Raw genomic sequence first — 22,722 nt, forward strand, 5'->3', positions numbered from 1 at the left:
CCTCTTATAATATTCTCTAAACTTCTCTAATTATTCAAATTTAAATAATTAATCAACTCAATTAATGAATTACACGAGTTACACGAATTAATTCTCAATAGCATTTAATTTAATTCATTTTTTATAATCAAATCAAGATTCAATAAATTTGCAATTAATAATTAAATCAAGATTCAATAAATTTGTACTTTGAATTCTAATATCAAAAATACAAATTGCTATCATAGAGAAACACTGAAATTAAAGAAAAGAAGAGAAAAACTATGGGAACAAAAAAAACTCAAGGCTTGCTTGATCTTCTTCCTAATCCTCAAAATTTAGTTCTCTATTGATAAACAACATGGAATGTGGAGAAGACGAAAATGTAAGTAAAGATTGGTAATCGAAACATAACTGAAATCCGTGAGTTCAACAAGATGCAGTTTTATCCTTCTTGTTTGAAGGATCAGAATACTCCTTTCAATCGGTTTCATGCAGGTAATCTCAAGCTAACTCCCAAACTTTTAGCTTATATCACTACATGACAACTAACACCTAGGGGTGCAATGATGTTAGCTCACCGACGAGGATTTTATATTGATGTACTGCCTAATGACCACAATAAAGGTAAACTGGATTTATGTGATGAAGGAACACATGATCAAGTCTAAGAGAGTTATTGATTACAAGTTTCCTTTTCCAGTTGTGGTTTCAAAATTATTGGAATACTTTGAAGTTGATGTGAATGATGAATTGACTAAAACCATCAAAGTTGGAAGTGAAATAGATTTGTCTACATTAGAAGATCAACAATGTATGGATTAGCAAAAATAGTGATGCACCTAACTCGTTACAGAATGCATTTTATATGAAAATCTTGTTCCAAAAATAATGTTCTAGCACTACAAGAAAATCATGAAATGGAAACCAATTTTTAGAAACAAAAAATAATTAGTTGCTATAGTGACTAAAGTAGAGACTATTATAGAGACTAAAAAAAATTGGTTTCTAAATTAGTTTCTATTATTGTTAAATAGTTTCTAAATTGGTATCTAATTAGCTACTTAACTACCAATTATTTAGATTCTAAATTTGGTAGAAAAAACTTTGGTTGCTAATTAGATATCAATTTAGAAACCATTTAACAATAATAGAGACTATTGTAGAGACTAAAAAAAATCTAATTTAGTCACTATAGTAACTAATTATTTTTTGTTTCTAAAAATTGGTTTCTATTTCATGATTTTCTTGTAGTGTAAAAATTTGATAAAGGTTGCTCTGGAAGATATCCAGAAAAGGTAATCTAGAAATTACATTGATGGAGGTGAAGGAAGAAAAAGCCTAACATTTATTACTCTTATTTGCATTAAGGAGTGGACCACATAGTAGGGTGATAAATTATTTTTTGCAATTTTTCCATTTGAATACTCTTCATATATTGAATATCTCAGCACGAAGATCTTGGAGTAATTACCCAACTTGTGTTGTAAATGATGGGTGTTTATTCCTACACCCTATCAAAATTCTCCCTGCACCCCCATTAACTTTCAAAAGTATTGTTTTACCCTATTTTTTTTAAATGACTTCTAGATTATCTTTCCTAGAAAATTTTATGGAACTTACTTTCTGGAGTTCATAAATTGTATTTCGAGAAATGTTGTCCATAATTTATGGAAAAAGTTTTTCGAAATAGAATTTTCAGAATAAACTTTCTAGAACGTATATATGTTTTGGAATTACTTTTACGAAGTGTGTTTCAAAAAGAACTTTCTAGAATAAGGGCGAATTAGATGGAGCATTTGGTCATTTCACCTATTTCTGCAGGAAGAACTTTGACGGAGTGCAAGAAGAAACACTCATCAATGAGTCAAGAGAGAAAAATTCTTGACAAAATTTTATTATCAAGAAGTGACAGCTTAATGTTGAAGAGTGGGGATGGCGATGTGGGGCAGGTTGTGCAGGCCAACCTGTAACCGAATAAGAAAAAATGTGGGACGAGCTGTCTATTTCAATCTGTTGGTTTGTTTAGGCTCGCCCCATATAATCTGTAATCCATGCGGACTAAGTGTGAGGTGGGACGACTGACCCACGTAACTTGCATATCTTAAAAATTCTAAAATTATCTATTCCAAATTCTATAGTTTAGAATATACATTTGAATTTTGAATTGTGCAATCTGAAATATTATACATTTTAAAACATAAATTTTAACTTCCTAATTCTTAACCATGGAAGTTTCTAAATTACACATTCCAAAATTAAAGAAAATATATTCAATGAAAAATGTCCTATGGTAATTTAAGTATTTGTTAAAGTGTGGGTAAAAAGAAGACATGATAACACATTCACAAAATTCAATAATGCTTTTTTAACATTTAATAGTGTATTTTACTCTTTCTGAAATGCATAGATTTTTTAGGTTTCATACTAATCCAATGCACTAATCAGAAAAAAAAATTAAAAAAATTAATTTAATCAAGATTTATATTTCAAATTTTATTTTTGTATCAATTTAAAAAATATTTGTTATGCAAACAAGCTCTTGTTACGAACTAAAACTAGCATTTTACATGTCAAATATTGACAAGTCAATACAGAACGGGTGAGTACACATTCTCATCCCAAATAAGACATGTCACTGAAGACTTTGGAAGAAGAATGTTAGGAACAAAATATTTTCTTTATTTTTCCTGTCTCACATGTACTCTAAGACTAATGTCACAATGAGCTAGCTTCTCCGGTTTTAAGTTTTATTTAGTAGAATTTCTCCATAAATCATTTTGGAAAACAAAAACATCAAATGAATTTATTCTTTTAAGTTAAAATTAACTTGTACCCAAATTAGAAATAAATTTTTAAAAAGTTATGAACACACCCTAAGGTCAAGAATCAAATAACTGGATTCCAAAAAGAAAAACTATCAATGTAAAGTCCAAAATTTCCAAGATGGAGATACATAAACACCCTATTCCTTATAACATTTTTTTATTTTACAATATAAAATAATTTGGAATGAATTAACTAAAAATAAAGAATTCGTTTGATACTCTTATGTTTCCCACTTCCGCTTTACAACTCCATTTAATAAAAAAAATATTGTCTTTAATTAATAAAGTAAAACTTTAAAATAAAATGATAATAAAAAGTTGTCAAATGAAAGTATAGAAAAATGATATTCAAGCTATCATTACCTTAAAGTAAAAGTAACACTATTTTATTAAGTGTCTCCTTCAAACACCAATGAAGTAGGTAGATCAAAAAGTGTAGATATAACATTTTCTTTGTAGATTATTACAACAATCATAAAGATAAGCTTATTTTGCATTGGTTGAGAAAAGAAAACGGCTATTATGAAAACTGTTCTTTATTCACCATCCCAGAGTTCTTCAGTTGTCTTGTATCCAGGAGATGTCTTGCTAACAAAATCTTTTCCTGTAACTATTCTTTCCTGCATCAGTAAATTAGAAAATTTAAATGACACCATAAATGTATGCTTGAATTTTCTTAACATTCTTGCATTGGCCTTAGCAATTACCACAAACTGATTTTAATATCTTACTTCTATAGCAAACAAAACGATACATGACACAGGATTTGGGTATTAAATGAACTTGTTTTGAAGAAAAAAAACATTTGTTCTCAATCAGAAGATTGCATGAAAGAACTAACCTGCTCAATGTCAGAGAAGTTGGCAAGCAAATCTGCAGGTATAGACCAATCAAACAGATCGAAGTTTTCCTTGAGCCTAGCATCATTTGTACTCTTAGGAAGTACACTGTGACCCATTTGTAGTCCCCATCTTAGAGCTATTTGTGCTGGACTCTTCCCTAACTTCTCACCAGTCGTGTGCAGAACTGGATTTTTAAGGATATTACTTTCACTGAGTCCTTTACCCAAAGGTGAATAACCCTGAAGAAGAGCATTAGTAAGTTACCTTTTCACAATAAGACAGACTTAAAATGACTCTGATACTATATTAAAATATAAATTTTAAGTCTAATTAACTCAATCTTATAAAATCAACTTATAAAGTGAGGTTTGTCTCTACTTATATACTAAGAAATGTTTTAATATGTCAGATCTCCAACATGTATACTACCGATACCCCTCACCACTAGGCCGACCCTAGTAGGTCACAAAACCTTTTTGCATGTAAACACCGAAGTTGATACAAAATTTCTACCACACTGAGTAACTCTTTTAAGATAAATATAATCAGGCATGTGTATTTATGTAGCATGTATAGTTATAACGACCTTAAATTTTGCATACTCACTGATAAGTGCACTCCCTTGGATTTACAGAAAGCATGCAATTTGGGTTGCTGAAATGAAGGATGCAATTCCACTTGGTTAACAGCTGGAGTCACATGTGCTACATCCAACAGATCCTGAAGCTTCTTTACAGAGAAATTGCTGACCCCTATAGCTCGAGCCTTGCCAGAATTGTAGAGTGCCTCCATTGCTCTCCAAGTGCTAGCTATGTCAGGTTTGGTAAGCTGCCCGTTATTTGCGCTCACTGGCCAATGAATCTATAAGAATATAGACATGGAAAATAAAGCTTTTGACGTTAAGTATATGAAGTCAACAACACTGCATGATATTTCAAACATAGATTGATGCAGAAAAAGTTGAGTTTATGATTTACACACAAGGTAGAGATCCAAATAGTCCAGTTTCAAATCACGTAAAGTTCGATCAAAAGCCTTTGGGACGTCTTCCGGCAAGTGATCATTACACCTAAAACATGGACAAATTAAATTAGATACAAAGAATGTAATTACAAAATAGTTTTACGAATATGTGTAAATGTAAAAAAGACAAACCATAGCTTAGAGGTGATAAACATATCTTCACGCTTAACTACACCATCAGCAAACAACTTCTTCAAGGCATCACCAATCTACATAAAATTTACAAAAGAGTTAGTAGAGGGAGAGTAGAGTACCAAAACAATGTTTTCGAAAAAGTGGCTACGAGTTATAACTTATAACACTAAATAAAAACAATCAATTCTACAAAATGTACTCAAAGTTGAAATGCACATTATTGTGGCCTGGATTATGTTTCTTGCTTTAAACTACAGAATGGTAGCAGAAAAGAGAGAAAAAAAAAAAGATGACCATATATGTATTGAAACTCATTTTAGGGATGTAACGGAACTTTTTTTCAGAATGGCATTTTGTGTATGAGGAAACTGAAGTTGTGTTTTTAAATAAAGAAACAAATTCAGACTAAAATCTCTACTTATCTACAAAACAAGCTAGCGCAGATGGTGAACCTAGACAAGCTGAACATATTTACAATCATGAGGCCTTCAACATTCTCCTCTCTCCTTTAAAGACATCCTTTTTCTCAAGCTCACCAAGGAATATCATATTACGCTTCAAGCAGTTAGGTATAAACATAACTTCTTCAAGCACCCTCTCAATTCCATCATGCGGACCAATCTTGATGGTTCCAACTCCATTTATCTTACCAGACTTATCATCTACAAGAAGAACTGAACCTCCTTCAAGTTCTATAAACTCCTAGAACCATAGACAGTTAAATGTCATATCAAATGAACATCTTGAGTCTATTATCCACTCACAATCATTAGTACTACTTGACACCATGAGGATCTTTGATGATTCAAGCCATCTTCAACCAGAGTTAATTCACCAAACATTGACGGTCTATCGACACTAGACTATCTACTAGGTCCAGACGATCTGTCAAGGTTATTATACTTCTTCTGCTTCTATGGACAGAAACTTCTAGTGTGACCATGCTTCTTGCATTGGTAACATCTAATAGACAATGTAGCTCCACCATTATGCATCCTCAACTTTGACCTTTTGCATCCTTTGTTATCACTAGTAGATGCTTTTCCCCTTGATACAAATCCAGCTCAAACACCAAACGCCCAAACTTCGAGCTGAGGACATCCTAAACTCCTCAAGAGAGAGAATATCTCTTCCATACAACCAGGTTTCCTTGAAATTATCATGCATCTTAGGCACAGAATACAACAACAAAAATGCCTAATTCTTATCATGAATTTGAACGTCAATATTCTCTAGATCAAGAATCAATTTGTTAAAACCATCCAGTTGTTCGCTAATTGCATTTTCACTACTCATCTTTTGAGTACAACGCTTGTTCCAGAGACGGTTCATCATAGACTTTGTCATGTACAAACTCTCAAGCTTAGACCATAATCCTGTTATGGTCTTTTCCTTTGAGACTTGCCTCAACATCTTGTCAGAGGCTAAGAACAATTGTGTTGTGAGCCTTCTCCAACAACATTTTCTTGTCCTTCTTCTCTATGGCTACATCAAGCATGAATTCACTTTCCAACACTTCAAGGAGGCCTTGTTGAACCAAAAGAGCATGCATCTTCAACCGCCACAATCCAAAATCATTCAAACTAGTAAATTTCTTAACCTCATACTTTGTTGTGGAAGTCATGATAATTGAATTCCATGCTCACCACACAAGTTTTTTCAGGAATAGCTTAAGCACAAATCCATTCTAAAGTGTCTAGCACTTTAAGGATAACGAAAACAGAATTTTGCAAACGATAACCAGAAAGAAACACAAGAATCAGGCAGAAATTTTTTGAGTTATCATTGTTATTTTTCTTTGTCTTCCCAAATTTCTCATGAAACATTGGATCTCCCTACACGGTGACAAGTCAAAATTATTGAAATGCAGACTCTTGTACATAATAGTACATGGGAGTTGGTTCTTTTTCCCCTAACAGAAGGTGGTTTGTTGAAAATGGCTATATGTTATTAAATTTTGTCCTAAATGGTGATACTAACCAATTTAAGGTCCGATTAAAGCACAAGGCTACACTCCAATATATGGTCTTGATTACCATGGCCCTCCATGGGCTTAAACAATCTTTAAGGGCGTGGTTTGGAAAATTGCAGAAATTTGGGATGAAACAAAGTTTAACTTAGCATTGGGAATTGTTATTCTAGTCAAGTAGGCTCCAAATGTTGATAATTGGAATTAAGACCGTAAGGGAGGGTTGTTGTATGAAGATAAAGGAAATACTGAAATTTCTAGTTATTGTGATTTGTGAAGCTAATTGGGCGTGGTCTATTATAGATAGATGTTGGGATCATTCCACTATAGGGTATTGTATATGCATTTGAGAAAATGTTATCTCTTGGAAGAACAAAAACCAAAATAGTGTTTCTCTATGTGCTAAAGCAGAGTATAGGACTATGGCCTTAGCCACTGTCAGTTGGTGTGGATCAAACAACTCCTTCAAGAACTAAAGTTCTTTGAAATTCAGACAATGAAATTTTATTGTGATAATCAGATACCTCTCTACCTTGTCTCCAATCTGGTGTTTCGTGAGAACTAAACATATAGATATTGATTCTCATAATCACAGAGAAATTGTTGTCCAAGGAGATTACTACTATGTTTGTCAGCTCAAATAATCCCCCTGCTTATATTTTGACTAAATCCTTGAGGAGACCACGTATTCAGTTTATATATTCTAAGCTTGAAGCATAAAATTTATTTTATATTATTATGTGTTTTGTATTGATCAATTTTCTTTTCCTTTTTCTGCTGTAGATGTCTGGGCAGGTGCAACACAGTCTGCATTCCTGCTATCAAACTGTACCTTCTGACTTTGGTTACAGACACACACAAATATGTGTGTTGAAAGTTGTTTGAATTTTGTTGGTGTTAAAAGATAATCTTGCTAACAATTACATTTATATTTATAATACTTACTGATACGAGCAGTTACTTAGAAATATCTATTCTAACAATTGAAACAAGAAAAATAAAAGTCACATATAGTTAGGGGCATTTATGTGTAGTTACAAAATCATAATATCAAACAAATTTGAAGAAGAAACATATATACAGCTTGATCTATGCAAGCAGCACTGGTCTACTATGGACATAACCTTCTTGCTAGAAACTCTAACATTGTGTTCTGACCAATTTAAACCAATTACAACATGCAGCATACACACAAAACTCTGGCACTTCTTATTTCTCTATAAAATTGAATACAACGAAAATGATTCCAGTATGTAGGCATAAATAACCACAGTTCCTTCAGAACTAGAATGAGTCTATTTTAAAACTGTCCTCATCCAAACCTCAAATTACTAGTACAAATAAAATTAATATAAAAGCACCCTTGCACGATAACAAATTTACAAAGATAAACAGAAAACAAAGTAAGATGAGATTATCTAAAATAAGCATATGAGTCTGACCTCCTTCTCGTTGCCATAAATTTGCGCACAATCTATATGACGGTACCCAACCTGCATCAATATCATCCACTATAATAACCCATCTTTCCTCCAAAACCATACACTCTACTAGACAAATCCGTCAAGCAAATAACCACAATACAAATAAAGAAAAATGGCTCAAATTTGGATACTTCTCATTTTTCATAAAAACACAAAAAAAGATCAAATCCAAGGATTGAATTTCTTTCTCCGTCAATTGTTGCTAGATGACATAATAACAACTTTTACCAGCAAATTTCTCATCATCAAGTGAGATGAACATTCTAATAGATTACACATATCTATAAACTTCTTACCATCTGTTTGAACAAAGTTCTTCCTAACCTAATCACTCCTAAGAAAGCAAAATTATAAGAAAAATACATACCAAATAATTTATAAAACCCCTTTTATATAACTTCTCTAAACTCCTAACTACAATGTAACTTTTCTAAATTCTTGTAAAAGCTGTCCTTTGTATTTTGTTTTTTCTACTAAAATAGTCAAGAGAATCCGTATAAGAATACCCTTGATTAAAGATATACCAATTCAGATACTCTCAAAACTCATCATTTAACAATACTATGACTCTCTTCACTCCAAAAAGATTGCAGTTTAATGAAAGAGAAAGTATGAAATGAATAGAAAAGAGTAGTGAATGAAGTGTGGAACATTTGTTGCAGTGGTCAAGGCGTGAGCAACAACGCCAGGTTCAGCGAGCCAGGTCCCCAAACCAACGGAAGGTATCTTTGCTCCTGTGTTCAACTCGAACAATCCAAGATCGTCGTTGCCGCCCATTCTCTACGGTGCAGAACGGAACCGAGGTTGTGGCTGTGATCAGAGAGAGAACTGTAACCGCACAAAGCAAATGCATGAAGAGACGATGAAAACAACAAATGTTATTATTTAAGCAAGATAAATTATTCTTAATCCTTAACTGGCCGGAACAGTTAAAAATTAAAAAAAAAAAATCATATTTGTGTAACATTGTCAAAAACTAACATTTAAAAAAAAAATTATGTTGAAATTTCTAAAAATTCATTTATACAGAACACATGAAAATCTATATTTTCTCAAAATAAAATTAAAATTTGAATAATAAAAGTCATAGATTATTATGAATAATATAGTTTAAGATGAGATGTTACATTCTCACTAACTCACAGTGATATAATGGATGGTTGAATAAGTGTTTAATGACAAATTTTGCATGCAACTCCACTTTTCCATTGGTTCTTCTGCATCTCTTTATGATTTCAAAAGTATCCTTTGAACAATCAATAACACCTTCTCTTTGAAGTATGAACATCGGAAGCTTCAAACTAACATTGGATTTAGGTTTAAAATGTAAATATCAAATTGTATAATTCGATTTATGAATTTAATTTTATATACTGATGTATAATTTGGTAAAAAAATCCTGAATCCAGTATTAAGGTTTGAAAAAAAAAATCTGGTAATATCTCAATACTTAATAAAATAGTTTTAGTTTATCAAATAATTTCAAACAAATTATATGACAATTGAATTTGGAATGGGGATTGCGATCAATGAAGATTTCTAAAACTTGTTCCAAAGGTTTTTCATCTTTATTTTTTATTTTTTTTGAGAATTTTCTATTCAGAAACCAAGTTTTTTGGCATAAAAAAATGTTCAGAGGAGAAAAATCTCAAAGTTAGATTTAGTATAGTTCGGGCTAGTTCAGAACCGATCGGTACACTTGTCTCCAAATTCGAAAAAATGAATTTCTAAAGAGTCGAAGATGACCGTTGGAGTTCTTGAGGTGAGATGTGATCGCTGGAGGCATTTAATGCGTAACGGAGGTTTGACGTTTGCTTTTTAAAATGAAGTCGTGTTTTGATTAGAACTGTTATCAGAAACATCTAACGGTTGGGATTGAGTGTCGTTTCATATGCCGAATATTGTGAGCCATTGGATGAATATGGATATAACGATTTCGGGCGTACCCTCTCTCCTCTTTGGTTTCCTATAAATAGGACATCATTTGTTCGAGGAAGTGTTTACACCTTTGTTGCACTGCATCTGGCAGTGCGAGAGACCTGAGTGACTCAGACGACTCTAAGTCAGACGGACCGAGTTACAAATGGATTGATCCACGCGTCTTAGATTCCCTACTTGCTTCAGGGATCCAAAATTTGTGGATAAATTCTTATCAAAAGTATCCTTCTTGAAACGAGATTCACCCTCAAACGCATTGATGGCCGATATTTGTGGTTATACCTACCGAGTGTGCCACGTTCGGGAAAACGCACCCCACGACTTCATTTTTGTGTATAATACATTTTTTTTTCTGACTTACACGTCACCCTTCCTTTTGATGAATTCACCATGGGGATCCTTCAGATCCTCAATGTAGCGTCGACCCAATTGCATCCCAACTCGTGGGCGACCCTTCAGCCATTTAGAATTATTTGTGATATTTTTAAGATATTGCCTATGCTGCAATCATTTTTGTTCTACTATAATTCCCGTTCGAGTACTCCCATGAGTTGGTTGTCTTTGTCAAGTCCATCAAGGAGTATTCGGTTCGCACCTTACACCACGTCATACAAAAACTTCAAAGAAAAATATTTCAAAATTTTCGTGGAGTTGGACGGCAGACCCTGTTTTTACGATACGGATGGGAGGACAAAGTTTCATTTTCATTGGACTCAAACCCCCACAAGAATTGTTTCCTGGCCGAGGCCTTCGTTGACTACGCGGGATAGAGAAATTTTTGTTGTTCTTGACCATCTCCTAAGTTACTTACTCGGGAGTTGGTAGCGTTGTACGGGTCGTCCAAGAGGTGGATGGATTTTATTGGTATGTAGATTCTTATGGACTTGGCTGTATTCATTATGGTGATGTGTTTAATTCGTTTGTGTTTTGCAGCCATGGTGTCTCGAGTGGACCTAGGGCTAGGGGACTATTTGACACAACTAAGACGCCAGACGACCAAAAGAAAACTCAATAGTTTCGAGATGGTCGGAAAGGGCAACTCGACTGTTTTAGTGGACATAGTGCCTCCAATCACCACCGTCCCACCTGTGATCTGGAAAAGGGGTCGGCTCGCAAGGGCGGCCTAACAAACTGTAGAGGCGGGTTCTTCTTCTTAGAAGGTTTCCATGCTCGACACACATCTGCAATTGGCGTAGGGTGTCCATGTTGCAATGTCACCCGAAGAGGAGAACATATTGAAGACCGTCCCCACGAATAGCTTAATTACGGAGTTCATCGTGCTCCAAAGTCGAGCACTAGTGGTCGGTCGCACTCTTGGAGAAGAGTTAGAAAAAACCTTTTTCGTGGTGCTGACCAAGTTGAAGACTGAGATGGCCGAGTCTACAAGCCCGTTAAAGGCAACATTGGAGGCGATGGAAGCATTTAAGGAGAAAATGCACCAAGACAGTGCTGAAGTTGAGAAAGCCAGGAGGCCCTAAAAGCCGAGCTGGAGGTGGAAAAGGCCGAGCGCACAAAAGAAAATGTTGAGGCTAGAGAGAGAGAAAGCACTAATCGCCGAGGTGGAGAAGTGCCAAATCTTTATTTTGCATATAAGCGATGACTGCTTCCATCAAGGCCTTTGTCAAGTGGCCTTCTTCCACAACATGCCTGCCGAAGACACTCAATACGACGTCGATAAAGTTGTCGTGGAAGGGAAGGTAGTACGGATCGATGGAGGTATGGACGAGGCAATGAAGGATGCCGAAGGTAATGCAGAAAATGTCACCACCTCGCACAATGAGCCAGAGTCGTCTTTTGAGGAGTTATTTGATCTAATATTAATGAAAATATATTGGTTAATGAAAATATCTTGGACCCGATATGTGGGCGTAAAACAATATTTACTTGTAATTTCATATTTGTTTTGTATAACTACTTCTTATATATTAGAATGTATCTCTGCCTACTGATTGTCAGATCGTAATGTATGTTTGAACGACTTATGGTAAAAGTTGAACCTTGAGTACTTTCACCTTAATGACGATAACAATATGGCTGGTTGAGCCTCCTTTATATTCTGTCTTAAAAAATATTTTAAAACATTAGTACACATGTATGATCATTTGCTCGTATACATAGTACACTCATCGCAGTTCACAACACAGCAAGAAAAGCTAGGGTAAGTTAGTGAAAATATAATTTTATAATATGCATAATTAAATCAAAAGAGAAAACCAAATTATATGAATCAATTTCAGAATTATTCAATCTTCTTCAAATCCCAACTTAAAACAATCACATAGATCTCACATGGATCTACACATCTAGGATATTCAACAAACATAATAATAAATAACGTCTTCTGGATGACCCCTATGAAGTAAGTCCTATCAGAGACTAACACTTGATCCAAAGATTACCAGCGAATCCAATAGAAAGGATTATGGTAAGTTCAATACAACTCAAGTCGTGCATCTCATATGTCACGGTGTGCATGAAATGCCCCATCAGCTTCTCACCATCTAATATCTTAGTCTATGTGACTTAGATCATCAGTGAAGTTTGGAGATCTTTGTTATCACATAGGCATCAATACATTATACACATACAAACATCAGTCCATACATTATCCCAAATGTATGAATTCAATTCCATACCATTTTCATCATACAGCAACATTCAAAACACGATTCACAACATTCAAAAGTCTATTTAACATAAGAAAAACAACACTTAAATACTAAACCATAAAAATATAATATTTCTACAAGTTTAAATAATATATAAACAAACAACACAATATATAAACACACAACATTTCTACAAGAGAAATTGAATATTGGAATCACTTCCCTCCAGATCCAGATCTTCTATCCTAGAGTGCTATTAAAAAAAAATTAAAGTTAGCTTCCATTACCTTAATTGTTTGCTTTCCAAGCAACCTTTAGAATTTTATCCTCCCAGTATGAATAAGCTTTAAGATTTAAGGGCATAATGCAAGTTATCCAAACATAATAGAAATTTAGTATATAATAAAATAAGTTGAGAGAATTACTTTTTCTCAACTGACTCCATCAAGATTGATGACTAAATCCTAAGGAAAAACAGAGAACAAATGATCTTTAGAGAAAAAATGAGCTTACTTTGTTTGAAGATCTGATCGGATAGAAATGTTCCTTAACTTCTCAGTTTTAACGTGGTGCGATCAGATTCTATTATAGATGATGTATAAAGTGAGAAATGAAGAAAGAAAGGAGAAGATTGGAGAGGTAGAGAGAAAAAGAAATAAAGAAGGCACCGTTGGGGGAGAGTTTCTATGTTTTTAAATATACGTTGTTACAATTATAATAATAGTAATATTTGTGTGAAAAAAAGGTGTACCGTATTTAGATTATTCATCTTTTAATAAAAAATAATAATGTATTTATTTAATAAAAAAATTGTTAAATAATTTTTTAATTTCAAGATAATTAAATAATTTTTTTTAGAAATAAGTGTTACAAATAATATATAATAATAATTTTTATCTTTTAATATATATAATTTATCCTTTAAAAAATAATATACCCATTTGTTATAATTTAACAAATAAATTCATTAAGCTAAACTCATCAATAGTAATTTGTTTAATTTCTTATTTAAGAAAGAATTTATTGTTACAAAATTATAAGATTATCATATTCTAAATTCATTATATATATATATTAAAATTTATAATAATATTTATAAATTTACGTTATATATTAATTTAATAAAATTAAAATTTTAAAAATATTTAGAAAACGTGGATACAACCATTTGATAACTTGTCACTAAAAATAGTATGCATATTAAAAAAATTGTAATTATGAAAAATAATATAAAATATAGGTATAAATTGGTTCTATATAAATTTGTTGAAAGTGTCTAGACATCGTTACGCGTATGAAAAATATAACCTGTATTTTTAATTGAATGATAACTTATCGTGCAGGATACCTTTTATTATTTTTTATAACATTATTATCATTCATTTCGGAATAAAAATTATATTAACTTATTTTTAAAAATATAATTAAATTGAAAATATTTAAAATAATGACACCAAAATCAATTTTTTTTTTTATAATAGCTGACCCAAAATCTATTAGAACAAAAAAAAAATAGAATAGACGCAAAATAATGAATTAAGTTATTACTTGGGAAATAAAGCCGCATTCACAGTTTCTTACATGAAAAGAATGAGAATGTTTTTATATATTTATATGTAAGAAAGTTTGAAATAACAGAGCAAAATATTATAATATACTCTTCATGCTCTGTTTTCTGTACAATTAACAGAGCAACCCACTTTATTTTTTTCTTTTCATTTTCCATGAAATTCGTTACACCCATATGATCAAAGGATGCAAAAGATTAAAAATTTCACATTAAACGTTGAAAATAATCAGAAATTTCACATGAATTTAATTACCAAGACTCACTCAAAGTTTCACACCACGAATACTCTGTTTCGTGTGGTCATGCATTGAAATGGGCTCTGGAAGAAAATCAAAGCACGCTAAATCGGTTCTGATCTCAATCTCCACCCAAAAACACAATGCATTTCACAAGAACATTCCATACATTAATGCAACCATTTCCACCTCAAACTCAAACCTTTTACCATTTCACAGACAGATTCAGAATAATAATATAAAACCAACAATAAAAGAACTCGTTGCAGTTTCATGATCAAACCATGAAAAACATTTGCAATTTCACAGTTATTCAAATTATGAAGACTGAATTGAAACATTCAACATTTGAAACCATGTTGTGACTATGAAATGGAATTGTGGATGAATTACTTGGTAGTTCCATTCTACATGCATCTCTACGTATACAAATACATGGCCATCATCGTGTTCATTAGTCTCAAACACAGAAGAAATATAGCACATTGTATAATCAAGAAGAATGAGTTCTCCATCGCGTTCTAAGAATGATGATAGCACCAGTGATTATTTGGGTGAAAAGAAAGATTCAGATGGAAATAAGGGTTCTTCTTCTTCAAATGGAAGAGAAAAACAGCATCGTAGCACTGCTGATTACATGGTTCGTTCTGAAGATCCTAAACTCAGAAATGGTTCACGCTCTTCAAGCTATGCTTCTACTGGGAATAATCCTTAGAGGTAAAAAAAACATTGCCTAAATTATTTCAAAATTCAATGTTTGTATTCATTAAAAGAAGAAAAGTTCAAAAACAAAGGAAGTGAGTCAAGTGTTGTTGTGTAGCATGTAGTGTTGTATCAGTTATGAAAAAATAAATTTGGTAATTAGGTTCTATAAAGTAGTTATGTAGCAGATAAAAGGATTATATATCCTAAATTTGTTTTAATTATTGCAACAATACTTTAAGGTGGTTGTAATCTCTATATTTTGTACAATCAAAATAAAAGTTGTTCTGATTTCAACTTTCTACCTGGTATCAAGATTGGTTCTGATGTGGTTGGACTCTATAAGGATAAATTAACTAATCTTTTTTGAATCCAATAATTTATAGATTAACTTATTCTTAACAATTAAACTAAGAGAAAAAAAAATATTGAATTACATAATTCAATAGTTTTTAATTAAAAAATTAATCTCAAAATTTATTATTGAATTAAAAATTTATAAGTAATAATGTGTAAAAAAATTAAGAATTTTTAATTATTTTCTTATCATTATTTTTTAATATTGACAAGAAAAATTATTATAATTCAACAAGATCACACTAAATGTTAACCTAATTTCATTCAAAAGAAAGAAAATGGGAGAAATAAAAAGAAACAAATAGAGTGAAAAGTATGATCATTCGATCATATATAGCAACAAGATGATGAAATAATTTGGAAAAAAATAATTTTTATTAATTATTTTCTCTAATATTTAAGTGAAAAATAAAATATACGAGACTCAATAGAAAATCAAATCTTTCTTCATCATTTTCCTATCTTTGTCACTTTCCACTTTAGAATTTCGGTTCAAATGTATGAGAGGCATGAGTGAAATATAATGGAATGAATGCACAATATCTTCTTACAACCATCAGAGCATAAGAGAGAGAAAGAGAAAAGAGAGAATGATACTATCACACATATAATATCTTTCTCACACATGAAGTGTCTTTATTGTTAATGTATATATATTGAATACATATATTATATAATAAATTTTGATAATTTGAATTTAGTTTTTCTTCGTCGACTAGAGATTAAGATATTTTTCTGTATAAAAGTGGGTGTAAACTTCAATCTTATGAGTCAGTTTTATGGAGTTGAATTAAACTTAAAGTTCACTTTGTAATATGGTATAAAAACCATTTCGAATCTATCCTAACGAGTGTTTGTGTTGGACCTATCGTGCCACCTATTATCGGACCACTATCGGATCATCCATAATATAAAGTCTTTGACAGTCTTGACGTGAGGAAGTATGTTAATATTCCACATTAACTAGAGATTAAAGTCTTTCATTATAGTGAAACCTCACGTCAATTTTATGAAATTGATTTACACTTAAATATACTTCATAATAAATATTAAATTAGTTTTTAAATGTTACTGTGTATCAACAACAAACTATTATTAAAAGTCAGTTAGATGACTCTGACGTAAAAATCTTAAATATAATAATATAATAATATTTTAAATTAAAAATTATTAAAATATTAATTTTTTGGTATGTGGTATATTTTTTTCAATTTGCGTTAAAAAAGTGCAAGAGACTCCACAGTAATAATAGTTGGTAGTTCTAAAAAGACTAAATCGAGCGCACTACTCGGTCATACTCTGTTTCATCGGTGGCACCCAAAACGTGACACAAACAAACACTATAAAATAGATCTGGCACTATAAAATACACTGACACTGGCGCCATAGAAGCTTTCAATCACCGTTTCATTCGCACTTTCGGTTTGCGAGAAGAAAATGTCGAACGATATTCCATTCTTCGAACTCAACACGGGAGCCAAGATCCCTTCCATCGCCTTGGGAACGTGGCAGTCCGATCCTGGCCTTGTTTCTCAAGCCGTCGCCGCTGCTATCAAGGTTTTCTTAATCACCGTTTTCATCCTCTTTTCAATTTTAATTCGATTGCCTTTCTCTTCATCATTGTTACTACTACTAACCTACCGCTACATTTCATTGATCGACTTATATTTGTGCATGAATGTATGTGATCGTGTGATGTGACTCTAATTGCACTCCAAAACTCTTCAGATGCGGATAAATGCCTCCAATCTGACTGTAATTATAATCTTATCATGTTTCGTCTCTCACAATGGTCATGGTTGTAGCAGAATAATGATTGTGATGATACAGGCGCCGACTTATATGAGCATTTCATAATTGTTGTCGCATCATGAAGATGGTAGTCATTATCATTCTCATGATCGTTATATGTTTCACCACCGTTGTGGACATGATTACAGTCGCTGTCGTGGCTGTTATTGGCATGGTGTGGTGTGAATTTGAGTATACCTCACTTTTTTAGTATGGCTCTTTTGAAGTGAAAACATATATCTATCATTATCTTTATATTTGATCTCTACTATCACGAGTATAATCATCGTTCTAGATATCTATTAAATAATTTTTCAAAAAACTCAAAATCGAACCAAAAGAAATATAATATTAATATAAGAAGATTCGTCTTTTTCTCTTCAACATCGAATGATAAAAAAATTACGATTATATAAATTTTAAAATAAAATATTAAATATATTAAAATATTTTAATAATTTAAATTGAATATGGATAATGGATTTGGACAAATACGTTATTATTTTTATACTTAATTTAAAACTCTAGTATTATCTATAATTTACAAATTGATGGAGTATTATCTGTATCTATATTCTATTATATATATATATATAAAAGTTTGTTTGTTAAATCTAATTATTCTTAATGATACTAATAAAAGTAGTGATGAGAATTGTGGTGGTGATATCTGTCTTGGTGCTGCTTGTAGAATAATCATGGCAGGAAATGTTTTATAAATATGATTTTTCTTGAGTGAAGTTTTATTCATGATATTTTAATATGAATTTTGACGTGTGTTAATGTTTACTATTTATTACTTTTAGTGCGTTGATTGTTACTAGTTGTTCTTGCACAAAGTAATTTGTTAATGTACTTGTTTTTAGTTAGAATACATTGACAAGGTATATACTTTAGATGATAAAGTAGTAAGTATAATTTGTTAATATACTTAAAAAAAAGTGGGTGTGGGAACCTCGCTAGCATTTGCCAACATACACTTGCTATCGTAATCCAACTCTGTCTACGTATCTATGATAACCTTAACTACTGATTTATTCTACTCATAAAAACATTTTATCACCTGAAGTGTATCACTTGTTTTAATGAGTCAAATCCTATTGTAGCACTGCTGAGACAATGTAGCTCCGCCACATAAGTTCTTAGCATAAAACCTTGGATCATACAGTTACATCGAGAAATTATATACGTTTGCACAATGGTTCTCTAACTCGTTTTTATTCTTCAGCTCGATCTGCTGCTTCCTGGAAGTTTTCTCTTCTTCAGAAATTTGCATGATAGGGGATTCTCTAAGTTAATTTTATGTGATGCTGGATTCAATCTATCTTTCTTCTAATCCAAATAAGAGGCTTTGAGTCTTTGGGTTAATATTTTTAGCAAATTCTATTTTCAGTTTCTCACTGTCAAACTGATAATGCTTCCTTCCTTTTATATTAGTCTTTGGAAATCGATTTTTGCCTCCATGGTCAAGTCTTGTTCTTCTTAATAGAATTGATAAGAGTAATTTACTTCAGATTCAAAGATTTTTATCTGCCTTGCATGTTCAGATTGAGTTTTGAAACTAGTTCTCATTTGTTCTTGTGTTGGTCAGCAGTTTCTTTTATGTGGAATAACTGTTTTGGTACTTTTGGTGAACATTGGGTTTGCTTCAAGGATATTTAGTAGTTTTGTGCGTTAATTTTAAAGGATTTAGCACTAGGAGAGAGATTCCTCAAAAGTTTTATAGTTCTCAGTTTGCATTATCTGATTGGAATGATTTATTAGAATCTTTACTGAATGCCGATTTTCTAATGAATTCAGTAGCTTTTCTTGCTTCTTTGTAGTGTTACACATGGTCCTTCGGGGGAGGTCTGTTAAATTTACAGAGATTGATATGTTGTGTTGCGCGTTTCTTGCTTATTTTTCTATTTTTATTCCCTTAATATTTAGTCTTGATTTCTTTAGTTTTTGAGGACTTCTTATCCTCTTGCACTTGTACCTTTCTGTTCTATCTTAATAAATTCTTTATTTATCTACATAAGATTATTATTCTCTGTTTTGCACTCAGCAACAGTCAACTAGTTTCTGTTTCCCTCCTTGTGCATGCAAATATATTAGTATCCATTTTCACACTTCCACAATTTGGAAATCTGTTTTTCAATATAATGATCTTTGATTTTATTAATTTGATGCAGACTGGTTACCGCCACATTGATTGTGCTCAAATCTATGAGAACGAAAAGGAGGTAATTGTCACGACTAGATGTTTGTTCTAGCTGTTTTCATTTGGTGTCATGTTATATCGATTAAACAGCATAACTAGCTATTTGGAGTAAATCATTGAAAGTGGTATTGGTCATGTTATGTGTGAAGGAAATGATTCATTATTGTTGTTGCAGATTGGCTCTATGTTGAAGAAGCTGTTTGAGGAGGGTGTAGTGAAGCGCGAGGATTTGTGGATTACATCTAAACTCTGGTTTGATTTTAGATTCTAGATTAATCAGTTTGGTTCCATTTTTAAGCCAAATTAATAGTTCTAGTATGTTCATGCATGTGATATAGTCTTCACTGCTTATAACTCAAGGATTTAAGATGATCTGTAGGAATACTGATCATGCTCCAGAAGATGTACCTCAGGCATTGGAAAGGACTTTGAGAGATTTGCAGCTTGATTATGTAGACTTGTATCTTGTATGTAATATCACTAAATCTCACAATTTTCTCTAACTTATTCTTATTACAATTTTATCCAAAATTGATGATTTTCTTACCCGCAATTTCTCTGTTGAATGTGGTGATTATTTTTTTGGGTTTTATTTCAACATTTGTTGTGAAACTGTAGTGTAAGATATGAATATACTAGGAACAGTCCCTTTGAAGTTATTTTCTGTTTCTGAGAGTATAAAGGTAATTAAACTAAATTTTTATTGTTGGAGAATCACCGTGATAGCCATGGCTTCTTGATTAATAATAAAATGTATAATGGTTTTTGAACAGATTATGTGCATGATAATTTTCTTTTCTAAATTATTTTACAGTGTACTAGGAACTAGTTGTTAAACCTCGTCTCTCGTTGTCCACCGTATGTGCTCTTGTCTAGAGTCCGATAGAAACTGGAACAGAACTACAGAAAGAAAGGCTTCTAGTAACATAAAAAGAGTACAAATGATTCTCAGGATAGGCCAGAACTCCCACAACAATAGGATAACTCGTGAAAACATTTTAAGCCAATTTTCTCTTCCATTGTAGAAACAGTTTAAATACAAGTGCTGACAAGAACTTATTTAATCCACCCTTAATTAAGTTGTTTACTCAAACGGACCCTAAATCTCCTTCTCAACCTCCTTTTATAATTTATAATCCACATGTCTTAGTTCTCCAATTATTGCAGCCCCAACTTTGAAACTCTAATTACTCTACGAACTATCTCTGACTGTCAAACTCCAATTTCGTAAGCCTTAACTAACTAATGAGTATATGTAAAAATGTAAATTAGCATTCCTTGCATTGTTTAGCAGCTTTTGTTTTAGTTATTTTTATTCCTTTTTCCTTTCTACTGTATGCGAGGTTTGTTTTAGATTTTTCATTGTTTTCAAAATTCGGTGTATTAATACTTATGATATACTCAATTTAAAACTCAGGGTTCTGTCTTTTCAGATCCACTGGCCAACTCCAATGAAAAAAGGAACACTGGGCTTCAATCCTGAAAATCTTGTGCAACCGAACATACCTAACACATGGAAGGCAATGGAAGCACTCTTTGACTCTGGCAAGGCTCGGGCTATAGGCGTAAGCAATTTTTCCACCAAGAAGCTGGCTGATTTGCTGGAAATTGCTCGTGTTCCTCCTGCTGTCAACCAGGTGGAGTGTCATCCTTCATGGCAGCAAGAGAAGCTGAGGGCTTTCTGCAAATCCAAAGGTGTCCACCTCTCTGTAAGTTTATAACTCTAAACTCTTGAATCGTCGGCACATTATAGTGGCTATTTATAAACCAACCTGTTCTGTTGTCACGAAACATTATTTTGTATCTAATTTTTCATATTTCATCTGAGATCTTTTAATCGTAAATATTTAGGGCTATTCACCTTTGGGTTCCCCTGGAACAACCTGGCTTAAAGGGGAAGTCCTTAAGCATCCAGTTTTAAATATGACTGCGGAGAAGCTAGGCAAAACTCCTGCACAAGTCGCTCTTCGCTGGGGACTTCAAATGGACCATAGTGTGCTTCCCAAGAGTACAAATGAAGCAAGAATGAAGGAAAATTTTGATATTTTTGGCTGGTCTATACCTGAGGATTTACTCGCTAAATTTTCTGAGATTCAGCAGGTAAGATTATTTCATCGTTAACCAAGAATGTTTCTAGCATTTTAAAACCTGAATATACTAACAGTTTGATTAAAAAATTCATCTTTCAAACCCTTGATTTTTTTTCCTATATTTTGTGGAAGCATGAGAAATTGGAATATGTCAATTAATAAGTAAGACACTATGGTGTGAAAATTCACTTTGATGAAAGCATAGTCAAGTTTTATGACAGTGGTGGTTGTTCTTGCAGGCAAGATTACTCAGGGGTACCACATTCGTCCATGAAACTTTTGGTGCCTACAAATCTGTTGAGGAATTATGGGATGGTGAAATCTGAGCAATCTGCAATGTAAGTTTTGTAGAGTGAATGGAACTTGGAGTAGGAGTTCGTCACTGTCTTTGGGTGTAGGGTCGTATTAGGAATCCAGGTATTGAAAATTCAGAAACCTATTTTGTTTTAAGATTTTAGATTAAAACTAGTGTGATTTTAGCAAATTTTATTAAATTTCTGGATTAAACTTTTCACCACTATTAATATCTCTTTTCTATTTCTCTTTATTCTATTATTGAATGTTTTTCTGTGGTTTTCATTAAGGACGTGTTTGTTAAATAGAGGAAAGAAATAGAAAAAATAAGTAAAAAAGGAAAAAAAATGACTATTATTAAGATAGTTTGATTAAAGAGAAACGATGAAGAAATAAAGTAGAAATTAATTACTAAGACTTTATATTTAAAATAGAAATAACTATTATTTATTTCAATATACTTGCTATTTTTTTATTAATGACATATTTAATTAATATTTTTAATATAAAAACAAACTGCAGACCATAGTATAATTAGTCTTTTTATACAATAAAAACAAACTGCAGACCATAAAAACAAACTGCAGACCATAGTATAACAAAAAAATTCAAATTAAGATAATTAGTCTTTTTATACATAATATAATTAATATATATATTTTTATTTAATAT

General features: G+C 32.2%; 2 protein-coding genes across 5 annotated transcripts; one reads left to right on the forward strand and one right to left on the reverse strand.

Annotated features, from left to right (window-relative positions):
* Positions 1-3,166: 3,166 nt before the first annotated feature.
* LOC137818849 (NADPH-dependent aldo-keto reductase, chloroplastic) lies at positions 3,167-9,140 on the reverse strand. Its single transcript, XM_068622478.2, has 7 exons — positions 8,912-9,140; positions 8,219-8,269; positions 4,805-4,881; positions 4,631-4,718; positions 4,256-4,510; positions 3,649-3,888; positions 3,167-3,427 (listed from the first exon to the last, which is right to left on the reverse strand). Exons 1-7 carry the CDS (start codon positions 9,035-9,037, stop codon positions 3,344-3,346), a joined length of 921 nt encoding a protein of 306 aa, XP_068478579.1. The 5' UTR covers positions 9,038-9,140; the 3' UTR covers positions 3,167-3,343.
* Positions 9,141-16,993: 7,853 nt separating this feature from the next.
* LOC137819462 (NADPH-dependent aldo-keto reductase, chloroplastic) lies at positions 16,994-22,308 on the forward strand. Of its 4 annotated transcripts, XM_068623318.2 has the most exons (7): positions 16,994-17,229; positions 19,638-19,688; positions 19,842-19,918; positions 20,046-20,133; positions 21,100-21,375; positions 21,518-21,766; positions 21,996-22,308. In XM_068623318.2, the coding sequence occupies exons 1-7, from the start codon at positions 17,110-17,112 to the stop codon at positions 22,080-22,082; spliced, it is 948 nt and encodes a 315-aa protein (XP_068479419.1). In that variant the 5' UTR covers positions 16,994-17,109; the 3' UTR covers positions 22,083-22,308. The 4 variants fall into 4 exon arrangements, with proteins under 4 accessions (XP_068479419.1, XP_090152564.1, XP_090152563.1 ...); XM_090296438.1 differs by lacking the exons at positions 16,994-17,229; positions 19,638-19,688; positions 19,842-19,918; positions 20,046-20,133 and adding an exon at positions 20,766-20,893; XM_090296437.1 differs by lacking the exons at positions 16,994-17,229; positions 19,638-19,688; positions 19,842-19,918; positions 20,046-20,133 and adding an exon at positions 20,805-20,929.
* The last annotated feature ends 414 nt before the right edge of the window (positions 22,309-22,722 follow it).

The sequence above is a fragment of the Phaseolus vulgaris genome, chromosome 10 (assembly GCF_051622355.1).
Source record: "Phaseolus vulgaris cultivar YP4 chromosome 10, ASM5162235v1, whole genome shotgun sequence".
Lineage (NCBI taxonomy): Eukaryota > Viridiplantae > Streptophyta > Magnoliopsida > Fabales > Fabaceae > Phaseolus > Phaseolus vulgaris.

Excerpts from the sequence above, each read along its gene's own strand:
- LOC137818849 (XM_068622478.2), bottom strand. The coding sequence starts at position 9,037 with ATGGGCGGCAACGACGATCTTGGATTGTTCGAGTTGAACACAGGAGCA. Across the intron at positions 4,719-4,804 it reads TTTATCACCTCTAAGCTATG|GTGTAATGATCACTTGCCGG; the intron begins GTTTGTCTTTTT and ends TCCATGTTTTAG. Across the intron at positions 4,511-4,630 it reads ACTATTTGGATCTCTACCTT|ATTCATTGGCCAGTGAGCGC; the intron begins GTGTGTAAATCA and ends ATATTCTTATAG.
- LOC137819462 (XM_068623318.2), top strand. The coding sequence starts at position 17,110 with ATGTCGAACGATATTCCATTCTTCGAACTCAACACGGGAGCCAAGATC. Across the intron at positions 17,230-19,637 it reads CCGTCGCCGCTGCTATCAAG|ACTGGTTACCGCCACATTGA; the intron begins GTTTTCTTAATC and ends AATTTGATGCAG. Across the intron at positions 21,376-21,517 it reads CCAAAGGTGTCCACCTCTCT|GGCTATTCACCTTTGGGTTC; the intron begins GTAAGTTTATAA and ends GTAAATATTTAG.